Here is an 18,479-nt window from a genome sequence, read left to right as displayed (position 1 = left end):
GTGTGTGTGTTGATAAGACAAAAAGCAGTAATGATCATTCTTGACTTGTGTTGAGCTAAATGTGTGTTACAAATAAGAGCTGTAACCTGAGATGCAATGAGGAATAACTAATGACCGGACTAGTAATGTCAAGAGTAAAGTACTGTGAAATTTTGATATGTGTTAAAAGACTTGCAAAAGGATAATTGTAAAGGTTATAATAATAAAAAGTGTGATTATTATTTTTGATACCTACCCCCATTTTACTAATATAGCATTAGATTGAAGAAGAATTTTAACAGCCTTTTTTGGGTAAAGAAATCACATTTTAAAAGGATATTGTCAGATTATTATCGGAAAATGTAAAAAAAAATAATAATAATCAAGGTCATTTTTTTTTTCTCCCAGTATCACCCACCTCTACTCTCCACCCACAAAAATCTGTATTGACGAGCTTATACACCAAAATGTACAGTAGACATTACTGCATTCATTGAGAATATAAAAGGAGACAACACAGCGGTGGCGTTACCAGTATTGGTGGTGGATGGGCTGGGTTTGTCGGGAGCGTTGCTCAGACTGGCCCGGTAGTTGAGGGTGGCAGTGGCTGAGGAGGAGAGAGGAGAGAGGAGGTCAGTTGATTTTAGAGCGGTGGTTGGGCATGGTTGTCTGACTGCTACTGGCTACCAGAAAGGCAGGTACAAACTCACCATGGCCCTCTTCAGGTTCAGAGTTGGTGGTGGTGGTGATGTCACTCAGGCCTGACTCGTCTGAAGCCTCGGCCTCTGATGAGGTCTCGCACACGATCACCTCACTGGCATCGAAATATTCTGCCATGGAGTCCGCCACTGAGGGTGCGCGGTGACTGTGGCGACCCATAGATGGTGTCCTCTTATAAAAATAAATAAAAATTATATTTTTTTCAAATAAACCGTTCAACCTTTGCTGAAATAAACAAAGTAAGTTGGGGTCAGACCGTGCAGGGGCATGTGCATTATCACAGGCAAGAAACATGCAACTCTTTTCAACCACACAAAATATTAACATGCATTGTTGTGAACGGCATGAAGTGACCAACCTGAGCCACACCAACCACAAGATACTGTCATTCATTTGCATTTCTTCAAACAGACTGTAGAAGTCTGAAGTGTAGAATATCTTTACCAGGATAGCTTCTAGCAGAATTCCCAAAATGTTTGAAGACTTCAATATGCAAGATGAAATCAAATGCAAACGAGTGACAGTGAGATATTAAAAATTGACAAAAAGACAAACCGTCTTTCACACAGGCACAATGCAGTACACACCTGGTCAGGACGGACGGTGCAGAAGGATTCGTCAGTGGAGTCAGAGGACAGGGAAAGCGAGTGGACTTTGGTCAGATGGGACTGTACATCAAACTAAACATGGACATGCATGCACACACATACACAGAACAGCCATGCAAGTCACATGAAGTGGAAACACAGAAGATCAAAAAGAAATTGTCAGCATGTCACACAGACTGCAGAGCATCCACTCAGGACAAAACTGCATCTATGCTGTAGTCTACAATAATTCATGTATTTACTGTAAATGTGTCAATTAGAAATTTTTCTGAACTACTACAGTTTTGTTTACAATGTCTTAGTAGGTAAACTTAGCTTACCACCAAGTGTTACTTAGTAGGGGGTACTGCAGTGATTTGGTAAAACGCAGCAACACTTCCCATAATGCAACTCAATTGGGCTGGGCGATATGGACCAAAAGTCATATACCTATATATTTTGGCTGAATATCAATATACCCCGATATTCTAATTGCAAAGTGATAGCAAATGTCCAGTCAAAGTCAAATATGACATTACAAGTAATTTTATTGAAACTATTTATTTCAGGGAACATTAATACTGTATAACAGGAGTACTTTTTTTATTTTTATATAAAAAATACCAATCTTCTTCTGAAATAAATATATTATGAGAAAAGAATAATGAACATTACAAAATAACTAAATATGACAAACCCTAGTAAGGGCAGCATTTATATATAAAGACTTTTTTTTTTAAACTATATTGATGGTCTAATTCCATATCACATCTAAAAGTATATCAAGACTTTTTTTATATCGATATATCGCCCAGCCCTAAACTCAATGGTGGTTTTTCCTTTAACCTTTCTTCCTGTTAAACACAGGTCTTTCAAACTCCACATCCCCAAATTGTAATGCAGGGTATCCAAGACAACCATGATGACATAATCATCATAGTTGACAAAACTCCTCCAGAGCCATTTTAAACAGCAGATTTCACTGGTTGAGCAGCAAACTGATCCTTAACATCTAAAACTGGTGGTAAACCCCTTTAAAAAACACTCAAACATATGAGAGTTATATAATCCTGCTGTCTTCTCAATACAGGAATTATTTGACTTCATGATGCTTCATCATGCTATACATTCTCACAGTGAGAATGTATAGCAACCAACAACAACAAAACAAAGCCCAAAGTCACAGCAACTGATATCCCATTGGTTGAAAAAGACAGTCACATGCAGCATGGATAGAAACCAACAGGCAGACAAGAAGAAACCTCATGCAACACCAAACAAGAAGGGCTACTGAGCGCTGTCAACAGGACTTAGGACCCTTGACTGACAAGCTTGGTTTCAGTGTGTGACAACGAATGTGTGATTTTGTTTGTGCGGAAACAGGGAGAGAAAGACTTTAGGTGTGTTCCTTCAAGACGCGCCTATGACAGCTTGTGCCTGTCCTGGCTAGAAACAGCCCAAACCGGCTGAACGGTTTCAGACAGCACCTCACCAACAGACATCCAGGGCTTGGCCTGCATTGTCTTTATAGAGCCTGATACCAATATTCTGTTCCAATAATCAGTGTTTTAACTCTGACTGGGACACTGGGAGAAAAGGGTTGGACACTACTAAATACTTTTCAGTCTTTGTTGTGATCAGATATTGAGCTGCTGGAAGAACAAGGATCATTTTGTTGGTTTCCATGCAGCCCAGCTCTGCTCCTAGTTTGTCTGTGTGCTAGTGAGAGAGGGCGCATGATGTGTGTGTGTGTGTGTGTGTGTGTGTGTGTGTGTGTCTTACCTCAGACAGTGTGCTGCAGAGTGTAGCGAGCTGCTGTGAGGTATTTTGCCTCAGTTCTGGGCCGGTCCAGGCCTGCCTCAGTCTCTCTCTCTCCAAGGACAAAACCTCATGAATGGACTTGAGGGATGCATGGACTGTAACAGTAAAGTAGAGGCTACTAATTACTATTATTCTTTATGAAATGTCAAAAAAGCCAGACTCATTGTTATCATTATGACTGCTTACAATAGCTAATTTTGCCAAATGTTTTTTTTTTGCTTACCTTAATAATGTTCATTACTATTAATTTATTTATTTAACCACATTATTTCATATCATGGAATCGAGCCTGCATGGAAAGTAAGGATGGGAGTTTGGAAGAAACTTGCCAACTTGATTATCTATCACGTCAACGATCAATTAATCGCTGCATGTATTTACAGTACGATGCAAAACCCTGTTTTGATAACCGACGCTTTTATTTTGAAAGGATGAAAAGAGACTTGCTCCTATCAATCATTAACCAAATAAACTCAGATTAAACTGTAAAGATATCAAGGAGTTCAATGTTTTTTTAGCCCCTGAAGAGGCATGAGGTTAGTTTCCACAGTAATCTTGCATATTTAAGTGTTTTGTGTTTAAAAAACGTTTTGGACCAAATTAAAGCTAGTAATTCATGCTAGGGTGCCAAAATTTGATACAGTAAGCTAGTTTTGCTCCAATTAATAGTCATGTATTTTCACCAATTTCTCTGTTTTATAATTGTTATTGCTACTTTCAGTTTGCAAACTGTAGCTTTATCCAACTTAATTCTCAGCTCAATGGCTTATTGACGTACGCCCGCAGAACTGAACGCTCAGCTGTGTTTCAGTTCAGTCAGTACTGATACGAAGTCATAGATAAAATAAAAAAATACACGAAAGGATTAAAAATTCCACGGGATGGCCAAATTTGAAACAACCATTCATCGATGAATTACTCCCATCCCTAGTGGAAAGTAAGACAGCTGTATTTCTGCTAAAAGGTTTCATTGAGCTAATTATTCAGCTAGCTGTGAGGTGGAAGGGCCGTACCCCTCTGAGAAGAAGTGCAGATGTCCTGGTGAAGCTTCTTGGCTTCAGGTGAGGACACCTGAGGGTTAGACAGCTGAGAGTAGACGTAGCCAGGGATGGACTGAACCGAAGCCCCCAAACCGGAGCTGCCGTTGGTGCTCAGGTGGCTGGAGGTGAACTGGAGAAAACGAGATGGAAAGAAGAGGAATGGTAGAATATCCAACTGAGAGATTTAATCTGTTAACCCTCCTGTTGTGGGTCAAATTGACCCATTTCAAAGTTAAAAGAATAAATAAAAATAGTTAAAAGTATTTTTTCATAAAAGAAAAAAAAGAAAAATGTAAAATAAATTTTGAAAAAAGTCAACGTCATGTTAAAGCATTATATTTTTTACATGTATTCTTTCCAAGGTACATAAAAAAAAGTTTTAACATGCATTTTTTATGAAAAGCGAGTGAATTGTCCTCATTGAACCATGATCTGCGAGAGGTGAAAGACACCATTGCATTACATATTGATAGAAATGGTTAGTAATTGAGTCAATGATGAAATATAAACATTGTTTATATGTTTCTGACACTTATGGATAATTAAACGTGCCCCGGGTCAAATTGACCCACGAACATTATTGCTGTTGCTGAGAAACAAACATAACAGGAGGGTTAAAACAGAGAATGCAACCTCATTACAGAACAAAATTAACATTATTTGGCATCACTGCATAAAAAGTTAAAGCCAGTCCTACCATTCCCCCCATGGCTTCAACACGCGACAAAGTCCTGGAGTGACCGAAACCTTTCCCTTTCTTGGGCTTCTCCAGGGAGAGATTCTAAAACAGAAATCAACAGAGTTATAGCTTCTCTCCAAATACAACATTCACATTTTTTTAAATTGCCAATTATTGGAATATTTCCTATTTCTGTAATATACTATAAATACTTTTCAAAAAAGGCATAGTTAAAAAAAATGTCTCCCTTTAAAGCAATCAACATATCTAATCACTATTACGCAAACACGCAATAGCCTACTAAGCTCAATAAGTATGTTATGCATTGGCCTATAATGGGGGAAATGGCTGATGTTAGTGGTGAACCGTAAAAATTACAAATTTTATTATTTTTCTAAAAAAATGAAACCCTAACATTACATTTTTGTACGCTAATGGCGTTAAAGGGTAGTAAATTTTAAATCTGATGAAACACAATAATACTAATAAAAAATAATAATGCATCAAAGTCAATATTTTGGATTTTATTGTTTTATTATTTTGTTCTTAATGGCCTTAAAGGGTAGTGAATTAAAGCGATCCCAGAGGGTTAAAGCAATCAACATGTTTAATCACTATTAAATTTCCCTGTGTGTTAAAAACAACATTACATCAGATTCAGCTTATAATTCAGCGGAACAATTCGTCTCAGCCCACTGGTATTTTCCAGTAGAAATACGATTTGAAGAATCACACACATTAACAGATATAGATATCTAGTAACATATAGTGTATTTACCTGCATGCTGATTCGCATTTCAAGGTCAGTGTCTGTGATTGGCAGGCCGCCTTCCAGCCAATGGAGTCGCTGGATGAGCTGGGCCAGTTCTGTCAGCTCTCCCTGACAACGAGCCAAGTCTGAGGGTCAAAGGTCACACTTCAGTCATTAAAAAGAAAATGAAAAGGTTATGCACCTTTTGGACTCAGTAAAAGATCAAGTCAATACACATTCCAAGTATTTTTGGATTTCAACATATGTGGATATGAATGTAGGCTGTGTTAGAAAGCCCACACTCTTAATGTTTTAACTTGTTTTTTTGTAAGTTTTCAAATGTCACACGCTCGATAGCTGTTTCGACACTTTTCAATGCACTACACTTGCAATGCGAATTGCCGCACTGTGAATGTTCTCGATTGTAATTTCCTTTGCCTCTTCCCAACATTCACCTGTACCTCCGTGGTTTATTGCTTTGTAAATGCCAGAAGGTGAGTCTAATGACGTTGCACTGCCTAAGTTGGATGCCAACATTGTGTTAATGTGGATTGTTTAGCTCTACATAAGTTATCTTATGCTAGTGTGTTGTTAAAGCCAATACAGTTTATGATCCATACGATATACTTGAGTACTGAACACAGTCCTTTGTAACCCTAGTTATCTCATTATGTTTGTGTATAATGTATGGTGTACCGATTGTTACTTTGCATTGTTATTACAGACCACAGTCAAATAAATCAACCTTAAACAGTGCATCTGTGTCCATGTTCATTAATGGGAACACCAACACTACACCTTGCTGCTCTAAACCATTATTTCTGGAGTAAAACCCTTCTCTCCTTTTTACCATCCTTGAGGAATATGATGAAACATGACAGTCCACCAGGCTTCTCTCTGCACCCCAGGAGAGTGTTTCTCACCGTTGGAGGTTCCATCGATGTCGTGGGTCTGTTGCAGCCACGCTGACACCTTGTTGGTCACGCCTGGTTGAGAGGCGACAGCAGGGGCAGGGCTTCCCATCTCGGGTTGGTACACTGATGCTGAGCTGGCATAGTGAGCAGGCTGGACAAACAAACAGTTAAAATCATGATTAAAACAAATGACAGTTGTTCAAAGAGTAAATTGAGAGTATGATTTTCTATTTGTGGGTGTGACTCTTAAGACTGAAATGGTTCATTGATCAACAGAAACTTAATCACAATTGATCCCATTATTGATAATAATAAAATGTAAAAAAAAATTGCAGGTCACAGACTTTCAAATGTGAGATTTTACCTGCAAATCTCCATGTCATATAATCTTTTAAGATTTACATTCGAACATTGACAATAGAGCTGTGAATCAGCAGAGGCCCCACGATACGATTTTATCCCGATACTTCAGTCACAAGATGATAGACATTTTAAGCATTTTGCAATATGGTGAGTATTGCGATACAATATATTGTGATTTAACTGTTTAACTGCATTTTGTGTCGACAATTAAATTAAATCAAGAATTGTTTTGTCACATAAGAGAAAATTCTCTGTCTATTCATCTCACTTCAGTCTTTATTTCTCCACAATGAGAGTCAAACCCACAGACTGACCAACAAAGTATTCAGTCAAACTGAACTGAACGGATATCAAACATGTATGGACGACAACAACTGCATTTTCTCAAACTCTCCTCAACTTTCAGCTTCACTGCTCTGAATTCTTTGAATGAAGCATAAAAGAAGCCAAACTTTGCAGCGTTATTTCCACTAAATCTTCTAGTTTCATATGGTACCATTATATTCCTAAAACTGAGCCCCCTACTGCATCCGGAAAATACTGACGCTAAATATCGATACTTGGCGGCCATGAATCGATGTAATATTACCACTCAAAATATCGCAATACTATGCTGTATCGATTTTTTCCCCCCACCTCTAATTGACACTGGTGCAACAACTGACCATCTCCCACAATTATTCCTGCTTTGCTTGAAAATCTCTACTGACCATTGCTCTGTTTGTCTGGGCAAGATTGACCATGGTTGGCAAGGTGTTTGGACCCATGGAGAGAGCGTGCAGGACGCCCCGATGGACAGACATCGCTTCATTTTTCCTATAAACACGATGGGCACACAGCTTGGTCAACCAGATGTAGAAGAGGTCGTGGCTCTTTGCCTAGCAGGGAGGAAAGGAGAGAGAAAACATGGGAGAGGAACAAGGAGAAAGCAATAAATGTAAAGTTCACTGCAGGCTAAAGTATATATGGATGTCTAGTTGTTAGCCATTTGGACCCTCTAGATTTTACAGATATTGTAATTTATGAGTAACTTTTTTTCTCCTGAAGTATAGTTTTCAGATGGCAATCAAGAGCATGTTATCTGTGTATCAAGCTCTAAGCATTATGCCCCTTTTAGAGGGAATTGTGGGTGGGGGACAGGGGATTTTTTGCAGGAGGTAGAACAGTAGATGCCACCATTTAAAAGCTGAGGACCGGAAGACTAATTTGAGTTTAAGTTTGCCACGTCATAAACCTGATATAAGAATGACTGAAGTGTTTAAGGGTTTAAAATCTTACAGTATGAATTTATGAAGTCCAGGTCCATGCTCAATTATGTCTCATAAGTTGTTGCAGCAATGTTTGGACATTTTCAAGATTACTGCACTGGTCTGGAAACGGCTGAGAAATACCCTTTTGTTATATCAATTATATATTATATAACTGTGCCGTGCAGGTTACCTTGAGGTGGTAGAGGTTGTCTCCAGCATCCAGGTCTATGCCTTTGGACTTCTTGTTGACCGACATGACGGCAAGGCTGACATCAAGGGAGCCATGGAGCTTCCCTCTCTGAATCTAAAAGAACAAAAATATTAATGATTAATGTCAAATATTCACAGCTGTTGCTCTGCCACTGCTGTGTGTGAGTGTCATGACTTACATCTTGCTGTGTCTTTGAATACTTGAGGATCCCCTTCTCCAACAGGAAGTATCTCTGAAAATGATGGATCACAGTGAAGTATTAAAAAAGGGGAAAAAAAATCAAAGACGATCTCAGTGTCTGGAATTGAATTATGCTGACTGGTTAAGAGGGTTAAAAAGCTCTGCTTAATTTCAACCGACATGCTAACCAAGAATTATTTTCATTATTTATTTAAATTGTTTCAACAGACATGATTAGCAAAAACAACATTAAAAACCTGTAACTGGGTAACCTGGAGGGATGGGAATAATCAATCGAAGATCGATTGATGGTCGTTAAGAATTTGGTTGATCACATGGAATTTTTAATCGATCTGTCTATTTTTTTTATGTTAATTTTTATCTATGACTGCATTTCAGTATTACTGAACTGAAACACGGCCGAGCGTTCAGTTCTAAAAACACACAGAAATACAAGAGTATTAATTTGAGCAAACCCAGCTTACTGCATCAAACCTTGCTAGCATGAATTACCAAGTTTAATTTCTTCCTAAATTTATTTAAACACAAAACACACTTAAATATGCAGGATTACTGTGAAAACTAACCCCATGGCTCTTCAGGGGCTAAAACTTTGAACTCCTTGATGTTATCACGCATGCATGCACGCACGCATGCACTATATTAAAGATATGAAGTTCAATCTGCACTGTGCTGCTCACCTTGTGCCAGCCTTTGAGCGGGTACTTCCTCTTCTTCATCAAGTAGCCCTCACAGATCCCAGGGATACTGAGGTCCACTGTGGAGCCGGGAACAGAATACATATCCAGGTGCTGCAGGTCATCCATGACCTCCCAGTGACGAGACTGACACAGAAAACATTAGTCAATACAAAATAAAACACATTATTAAAAGACTGCACTTTTGTAAACCTCAAAGAAAAAGCTCAAGTTGGTGGTTTGATCCCTGCTCCTGTCTGCATGTTGAAGTTTCCTGCCACAAAGCTGCTACCCAATGCTTAACAGTGGCTGCCCATTGCTCAGGTCACTACCACTGGTGGAAAGTAACTGAGTACTTTTACTCAAGTACAATTTTGATGAAGTTATACATTACTTGAGTATTCCCATTTTATGTAACTTAATACTTCTACTTCACTACATTTTAGGGTTGTCAAAAGTATCGATACTCGAAAAAGTATCGATACTAAAACGTTGTATCCAGATACAATACTCATTTTCTTTTTGCTGTTTATTATAAATATTTAACCGGTGGTTCTGTTAATTTTTACATGTTGCATTTTTCTTGTTAATAAAAATATTTGTTAAATTTTGGGGTCTTTGTTTTTATCCTGGTGGTACCGAAAAGGGTATCGAGTATTGAATATTTTCCTGAGTATCGGTATCGTGTTGAACATTTTAGTATCGTGACAACCCTACTACATTTTGAGGCAAATATTGTACTTTTTACTCCACTATATTTAGCTGACAGCTTAAGTTACTTTGACTATTATATGCCTTGCTTTGACATTTTTTAAATTAAACCTTATGGCAGTATATTAAGATAAAATAAATCCTACCTTGACAAAATGAAAATGATGCTCACATAAATGTTTAAATAATAAAACAATCTGTGGGTTCATGCCGCATAACGAGAACTTTCACTTTTGATACTTTAAGTACATTTTGATGCTGATACTTTTGTACTTTTACTTCAATAAGTGTTAAATGCAGGACTTTTACTTCTAGAGGAGTAATTTCACAGTATGGTATTAGTATTTTAACTTAGGTAAAGGATCTGGATTCTTGCCCTTTAAGCTTTCACAGTGAGTCAGGGAAGTCTGATTACACTTTTCAAAACTCCTTGCAGGCAATGCAATATGATGTAATGCAAAACGTTAGCAAGTGCACCGTCGCAGAGACACAGATGCAAACGTTCTCCTGCAGCACACTAAGCTCTGGTGACAGACAGGCTGAAGACTGAAGCAAAGGGGTTTGGGAGGGTAGAGGGAGCGGTTTTATTTTGTGTGGCATGTAGAATGTTGTAAGTAAATAAAATGTTCTAAACATAGAATAACAACATTGAATTTGAAAACTGAAATTGCATACCCGTAAAAAGGTAAATAATTTCAGTAGCGATACTAAATTCCAGGTACTGGTTAAAATGTGAATAGTACCCTCTCTTAGATCTAATTTCAGCAAGTTTTCCTCTTCACAAAGACCGTTTACCTTCATGAAAACAAAGCTGCTTACATATGATTGGTCAGTACTCCTTGGAACACAGATTGACTACAAATAGAAACCAGAATGCGTCGACTACCAAAATCTTGTCCCGTTGCATTCATATGCAGATATCCATCGATGTAACAGCATTTAAAAGCTCCATAGACTGAAGTTACCATGGGTATATTAACTGTATGTTAAATCTTTTTGTTCCTCCCCGGTGGTGACAGACAGTAATGAAGTGGTACAAAATACAGTAAAATAGGGACATTTTCACAGAATAAAAACAGTACAGTCAGATTCTGTACCTGTGGGTCTTTACTACCTGCTTTGAATATTTGGAGGAGCCGGTGCTGCTGTTACGCGAGTGGCCAGGTTTGAACGTGCTTGCTGGGGATTTGTCAAGGCCGCTGATCAAAGATTGGCCGCTGATCAAAGATTGGCTGCTGCTCAGCGGTGGCGGACACACTTGAGGGTCCATTGGGACAATGGGATAGGGAAAGCGTTGCATGTCAAAGCACCTTCAGGCCAGATTGTGTCTCATGGCAAAACGCACAGCACTGAGGAAGTCAACGAAAAATGGCAACATTACAACGGCGAACCAATCATAAAGACATCAAGAAAATTAAATCAATGTACAGAAACGTCAATTTCAAAAAGAGGAGAGATTATTGTGACACTTTAATGATGATGTTATTACCCATCTTAGATTACAGTATAGGTGTTCATTAATGAATTACATTATACAGTCGTGGAAAAAATTAGACCACCCTTGTTTTCTTCGATGTATTGTTCATTTTAATGCCTGGTACAACTAAACGTACATTTGTTTGGACAAATATAATGATAACAACAAATGGCTCGTAAGAGTTTAATTTAAGAGATGACATCTAGCCATTTTCCATGGTTTTCTTAATGATTTTGGTTATTATCAATAAAACCATGGAAAATGGCTAGATGTCATCTCTTAAATTAAACTCTCATGAGCTATTTTGTTGCTATTATTATATTTGTCCAAACAAATGTACATTTAGTTGTACCAGACATTAAAATGAACAAGAAACTGAAGAAAACAATAGTGGTCTAACAATTTTCCATAACTGTATTCTCATACCATATTATATAACACATTATAGACTGGACACACATCTGTACAAATGCCGTAAAAAGTACTTAAAATCAGAAAGTCATTAGCTCATAAAGTCAAACACAAAGAAATGCATAACTAAAATGAAACTATACTGAAAAAAAAGCCCATTGAATAACCCATGACTATTCCTGCTCCTCTGGATCATTTAGCCAGTAAGAGGAAGTGTTTGATGGAGAGATTTCAATGGAATGTTTTTTCAGAAGCTGGACCGGATTCTGGTGGCAGTTTGTCAGCCATAATCACATGATGGTGTGTTTAAGAAAAGTAAGGTTGTTTTTTTTACAACTTTACCAATTATCCATCCAGTTAAAGTTGTGAATCAGCAGAGGCCCCATGGTATGATTTCATCCCGATACTTGAGTCACAATACCATTGCGATTTTAAGCATTTTGCGATATGGTGAGTATTGGGATACAATATATTGCGATTTAACTGTTTAACTGCATTTTGTGTCCACAAAATTACATTCAATCAAGCATTGTTTTGTCAAATAAGAGAAAATTCTCAGTCTATTCATCTCACTTCAGTCCATTTATTCTCCACAATGAGAGTCAAACCCACAGACTGACCAACAAAGTATTCAGTCAAACTGAACTGATATCAAACATGTATGGACAATAACAACTGCAGCATTTTCTCAAACTTTCCTCAACTTTAAGCTTCACTGCTCTGAACTTTTTTGAATGAAACATAGAAAAGCCTTACTTGGCAGCATTATTTCAACAACTTCCTGACACAAGATCTTATGATACCAGTATCTCCAGTATATTTCTAAAAGTGAGCCCCCTACGGCCTCTAGAAAAAGAAAAAAAAAAAAACACAGGAAATACTGACAGCCCTTCAGAAAGCTAAACATCGATACTTGGTGGCCATTAATCAATGTTATATTGCCCTGCAAAATATCACGATACTATGCTGTATACATTTTTCCCCAGCTCTAATAATTAAACACGACCTGTTGACAATATGAAAACATCAAATCAATCTTATTAATTTGTTAACCCTAGACCACCATTGATGAATACATTTTACTTAATTAGGAATTTTTTGCAAAATTTTAAATACAACAGAAGAAAAGAAGCTTATCCATGTTGGCCACTCCTACACAATTACAGAAAGTGGCAGTACTGCCACAGCAGCAAATCAAAGTACATAAAACCATAATGAGGCAACTGAAAGCAACAGTTAAAATCAGGAAACCATGGGCAACACCATAATAAATAAGACACACCTATGTTGGCCTGATGTCTAAGCATCTGTTCTCCCAATAGTTCACAGTTAATTCCTTTAACTTTCCCAGAGAATAAGTGTAAAGCCAAGACAGGACTTGCCTTGAAAGTTGCTGTTCAAAAATAAAACCAGACCACAAAAAAGGGACTCTTCCTAGGCTCAATCCTTCAGCAACAAAATCCTCTGAAAAACTATGTTACACTGAGAGCATTGTCATACCTGACTGGTGATGTGCTCGTCAAACTGGTGCATATCAGAGCCGTCGGTATCTGGGCGGGGCTGAGAGCAGCTTCACACTCCACCTGACCAAACTGGCCTGCCAGCTCTGTCAACTCAAAGGTGACAACTAGCTCTCTAACACATTTGTCATCAGCAGATGTACCTTAGAATTATAGAAGAGCTCTGAAATGAATTTATTTGTCTATTCTGCCCTACAAAAGAAAACCGTTGCAACTCCTAAGTGGGTGATTTAAAAGGGTTATCTGAAAGATCTATGGATTCAATAGGACACTAAGAGCTGAGAACCTCAAACATAACATCCCTGGCTGGGATGTTACATTTTCTAACTTCCCTACCCCAAGGGTAGGGAAGTTAGAAAGTACTGACCAACTGACTGACACCTTATCCATTTGTGGCTTTTCCTGAATCAAAAAAAAAAAAAAAAAAAAATAGAGAATAGGCCATTTTAAGCACATTGAGTTCATGGATTTGTTTTAAGGTTTTAAGTAAGTAGGGATCTTTAACAAACCACTGTCGCTCTCCCTGAGGTTTGTTTATTTTTCCCTGTTAAAATTATTATTACTTTTTGTTTTTTTTACCTTTGAGGCAAATCTGTGATTGGTGATTTTGGGCTATATAAATAAAACTGACTTGAAATTGATTTAACAAGCAAAGGAACAAACAAGCATGTAAAATTCCAATAATACCAGGTATTCCTGTTGTAATGCTGTAGGTGAAAGGTAAAGTGTGTTCTGCAAAGTGCCTGGGGGAGATTTAGTCTAAAAAAAAATCAGATTCCCTGTATTCATCAGTAGAAAAACAGTGCATGAAACTGTACTGTGTAGGATATATAGATTTTTAGTGTGCAATATCAAAGAGCTATGGTTGTGAAACATTTGTGTTTCATTTTCTTTCTTTGTTGCCAAACATGCAGTTAACTTGTTGAATCTTGGAAGGAGTTTTCTGCCCATTGGAACCAAAGAAGGAGGAGCAGAACGAGCATCAAAACATTCCCTGCATGCGTCACACTACAAATCATTGTGTGATTGCATCTTACACTGACTCACTGTACGAAACATTCCTTACATGATGTTGTGTTATGTTGTTGTTGTTGTTGTTGTTGTTGTTGTTGAGGATGATGTTGGGCTGCGAGATATGGCATATAATTAATATTTCAATATACACAATATCTAACTTGATATTTTGAAACACCCTCTAAATTTTAGAGGGTGCAGGCATGAAAATCACTCAACTTTCGGCGAAATTCGCCGTTTTGAGGCCAAAACATGGAAATATTAACGGGAACGGCAAGCAGTTTGCTTCGTTCGTGCTGCCTGACGCTTGAATTCGCGTGGTGATATCCTCGGTGACCAGAGCGTGCACACAGGAGTCAGAATGCAGACCACCAGAAGCTGGAAGTTGGATTTACTGGACTGAATTTGGTGAGTGATGGTTTCAATCATTTTTATATTTTCTGGTATATCTAAGTTACCCAGGAGCTCTGTTGACATAGGCTTAGTTAATGTTAGCTACAGCTTGATGAATTGAGTCATTGAACACAGCGAGAGAACATAACGTTAGCTGCTAGCCAGCTAAAGCTCCAGTGGAAAATGATTAACTAACGCTACTGTTAGCTAGATATTGTTACTGAAGTTAGCTTCAAGCTTGTAAAGCTAATGGTAAATCACAGAAAAGAAACACTGGTTATATTGCTTCTTTCTAAAATCTCTATAACTCGTATTTCCAGGACGTGTGGATGCTATTGATGTGAGAGGGCTGGCAAGGCTGAGACGTGGCAACTCAGTGAAAGCGGGCCATGGAGACACTGGTGGTCCAGGCAAAAAAATGGAAAAAATGATCACTATCCCTTAAAAAGTGTTTTGATTATTGTTCTTCACTTTCTTCTTTTTATTATTATTTGTATTATTCTTCCAGGGCATAATTTAGAAACTCTGTTCAAACTTGTATTTGTATGTCCTTGTACAAATGTTGAGTCTATTGTTATTGTCATTATTGTGTGCCTTTTAATTCAATGTTCAACTCAATACAGTATTTTTTCAGAACCTGTGCTTGGCTTATTATTGCATTATTGCATCCACTCAACTCATTCGGCTACTGTGAAATTGGCAAAGGGAAACTTTGATTCTAAATCAAACATAATATTTTTCTATTTGATGGTATGTTTCGATAATGGTGGAAAACACTTATTAGGGAGGGTGTTTTATTTAGAGTCTAAAACACCCTCTAAAAGGCTATCTCCTTGTTGGTCATCAAGACCCAGACACTGTTACAATCACTAGTAGTCGCATATCAAGTTACTCTAGTCTACCTGTTCCCTGCTTCTCTGCACGTAAAAAAACTCATGCATCTCCACAGTCACTCCCCTAGAAAGTGAGTCTGGGGAGTGTGTAACTGTGCCTGCAGCTTAAGAAATTACATAATGTATACTTGAGGTTCATTGTATATTCCACATGAAACTAGCTGCAATAGATCAAGTATTTTCGATACATCAACCACCACTAGTTGTATGAGGGACAGCGACATGCCTTTTTGTCAGAATACCATCTATTTTGTTACTATTTTGAACAATCCATCTGAATTTTTTTGGAAATCACAAAAAAACTGGTGTACTGAATAATATAACTTTCCACAGGCTAGAGAGCCATGTCATTACGTCACTGTTAACGTCTGTATAGGTTTCCGCCCTCTCAGCAGTCGGCAAGTAAATTAACATCAGACTACATCTCTTTACAAAATGTTGCTCCTGGCTTTGTGAGCCTACATTGGCATCCAAACACGACATGTACAACACATTTGTGCTGCTCGTCTTGAATGCTATGGACAGCGATTACATTCTTATTAACACTGAATGTAAGATGTTGATGTTGGACTTTGTTGTAAGCTATTTCTGGCCTCTAGTCCGTATCAATCACATTGCAGCTAAACAAATCAAATAAATGAATGACTCTCAACGGCACCAAGTTGGTCTTGTTGGTCATGATGATAATCGTGCTTCAGGTCTCTCCTGGGTTTTGGAGCAGAACAAGCCCAAAACAGCGGCTGCACTTCTGGAACAAGCCCAAAAAACACAACTCGGAACTGCCATTATTTACAAGCAACTTTTCAAAATAAGAAGCCCAAAGCAACAGTGATTGGACATTAGGTTGCGGGGAGGGCTTTTCACCTGCCTAGACACACACAGTGGCCTGTAAAGCTTGTGAAAAATGAATTGCAAAACCGAAAACCTGCGGTCCATAAGGGCGTTCTGTGCAGAGTGGTCCGAACGTTTCGGTATTTTACCACGGACCGTTGTGTCCTAGTGTATGTACTTGGGCACAGAAGCATATATACAAGCTCAAGGGGCTATGGAGAGTTAACACAACTCTGTAGCTACTATACCAAATTGAAAGCATTAACAAGATGTATCATAATATTTTCACTAGAGGATATTAAAGGCATTTACAATTCAGGAAATTATTACCAAAGGCCTGACTCTCACCAACTCTTCCAGTCAACCCCAAGGAAATTCAGAAACATCTAGGTTAGGAAGCAGCTTCTTCAAGCTGTCATTCATGTACACCGATCTGATGTCATGGCCCAGGTATGACACTCATAAGTCAAGTCTAACTACGACAGAGGAAGCGGTTTAGAAAAACCATGAGATATGTGGTCTGACCAGTAAACCAGAGAGTGGTAGTAACAAATGTTACCTGCCTGGAGCAGGAAACAAGGCTATGTTTCATTTCCAGATTTCTATTATTCTAGATTTCTCATGTTGCTTACTAACAAGATACAGAAGGACAGCAACCAGGTACCCAATTTGAGTAATGGATCTGCAAGTTTGAAGAGGTTCAGGGTTTTATAAACCTTGAACCTTTGTTGTTGTTTTTTTTCCCTCTCTTCCTTAGGTTCAAAGTAGGCTCAGCCCTCACCATGTATTTACTTCAACAGAGAGAGACACCAAAATGTGATGTTGACCATCTAATGCAATGTATGCAAATGTTTAATTTTGTTTACATATCTTCAGGAATACAAAAGATTAAAAAGATCGTATCAAAAAAGATTTTGTATACAAAGAGATACCTTTTATTTATATGCGAAACGTGAAGTTCAATAAAAGTTATGTTCCCACTATATCAATTCCAGTGAGGAAAATGAATGCAATCTGACATGCTAAATTTATATTTACAAAAGGGTTTCATCAAAAAGGGACACTTTTTGATGAAACACCACTTTAACATAATTTGCACTACTTAGTATAAAATGAAAATACAAACAACTAAGACCAAACTAAAAAACTATTTAAAAAAATCTTTATTCCATTTCATTTTTATTATTCTATTTTTATAACCTTAATCTGTTTTTACTCCATACTTGTGCTGCTGGAACCCCTGAATTTCCCCCATGGGGGATCAATGAAGGAATATCTTTTTTTAGGTACATTTTCTAGGGTATTTTTTCTAAATTGGGAAATTAGGTCCCTGGAAGTTGGGACATTGTTTGAAGCTAGCAGAAAGCATTGCTAAAAAGTTACATTTTCACTGTTGTTTAAATGGCAGGGCCTGCTATTTTGTTTTTTAAGCATATTTGTAGGTTTGTGCTTTAACCCTAAGGGGAAATTTAGTTAAATGTGTTAATCCCAAAAGGGAAAATCAGTTCCCAATCAGTTATTATCAAAAATAATCAGAGCTCTATGGCTGCCTCCCAATCTGCAGCGATGGTTGCATAGATTAAATGACAGTTTACATATGATATTGCTACAAAAGATCCCTCTAGACCTTTGTAGCAATATCAGATGCAACGGTTATTTGTGTGCATTAAGAGAACCCAAAACTACAGGGCAAGTCTCTACCAGCAGCCCCCGCAGACCTCTGGTTTTGCCAGGAAACTGTAGCACATAGTGCTTCAGAGAGCCAGGGAGGAGTGTCAGACCATCAGTTTGACAACAACATCCAAAACCCAAGATTCACTCCCAGCGTGTTATGTGACATGTGAAATACTAGTACCCACTTCTGTCAACTTGGATCACAAAGGACTCACTTTGATCCCAGATCTGAAAAGGGCAACAGTCACAGGTGGGGGTGGGGTGGCTTTAAGCTAGGTCAATGAAATTTCAAGACCATCATCATTTCAGACCAGTCATTGAGGAATGCTACATTAATTTAATTGTAATAATTCACCAGTCTG

At 38.0% G+C, this 18,479-nt stretch overlaps 1 protein-coding gene across 1 annotated transcript in view; it reads right to left on the bottom strand.

Annotated features, from left to right (window-relative positions):
• LOC131984047 (oxysterol-binding protein-related protein 7-like) overlaps positions 1–18,479 on the bottom strand; it is a 29,851-nt gene that overhangs the window by 5,682 nt on the left and 5,690 nt on the right. Inside the window, exons 2-14 of the mRNA XM_059348913.1 lie at positions 11,019–11,253; positions 9,197–9,340; positions 8,494–8,547; positions 8,295–8,408; positions 7,565–7,732; positions 6,501–6,642; positions 5,605–5,723; positions 4,845–4,928; positions 4,121–4,277; positions 3,069–3,202; positions 1,287–1,379; positions 690–870; positions 512–586 (exon numbers count right to left, since the gene is read on the bottom strand). Of these exons, the coding sequence (XP_059204896.1) occupies positions 512–586; positions 690–870; positions 1,287–1,379; positions 3,069–3,202; positions 4,121–4,277; positions 4,845–4,928; positions 5,605–5,723; positions 6,501–6,642; positions 7,565–7,732; positions 8,295–8,408; positions 8,494–8,547; positions 9,197–9,340; positions 11,019–11,204 (1,651 nt within the window). The 5' untranslated portion in view covers positions 11,205–11,253. The remainder of the gene's footprint in view (positions 1–511; positions 587–689; positions 871–1,286; positions 1,380–3,068; positions 3,203–4,120; positions 4,278–4,844; positions 4,929–5,604; positions 5,724–6,500; positions 6,643–7,564; positions 7,733–8,294; positions 8,409–8,493; positions 8,548–9,196; positions 9,341–11,018; positions 11,254–18,479) is intronic.

This window comes from Centropristis striata, chromosome 13, assembly GCF_030273125.1.
Source record: "Centropristis striata isolate RG_2023a ecotype Rhode Island chromosome 13, C.striata_1.0, whole genome shotgun sequence".
NCBI classification, from domain to species: domain Eukaryota; kingdom Metazoa; phylum Chordata; class Actinopteri; order Perciformes; family Serranidae; genus Centropristis; species Centropristis striata.
The sequence above is the reverse complement of the archived record's forward strand: the minus strand, read 5'-3'. Positions and strand labels throughout refer to the sequence as shown.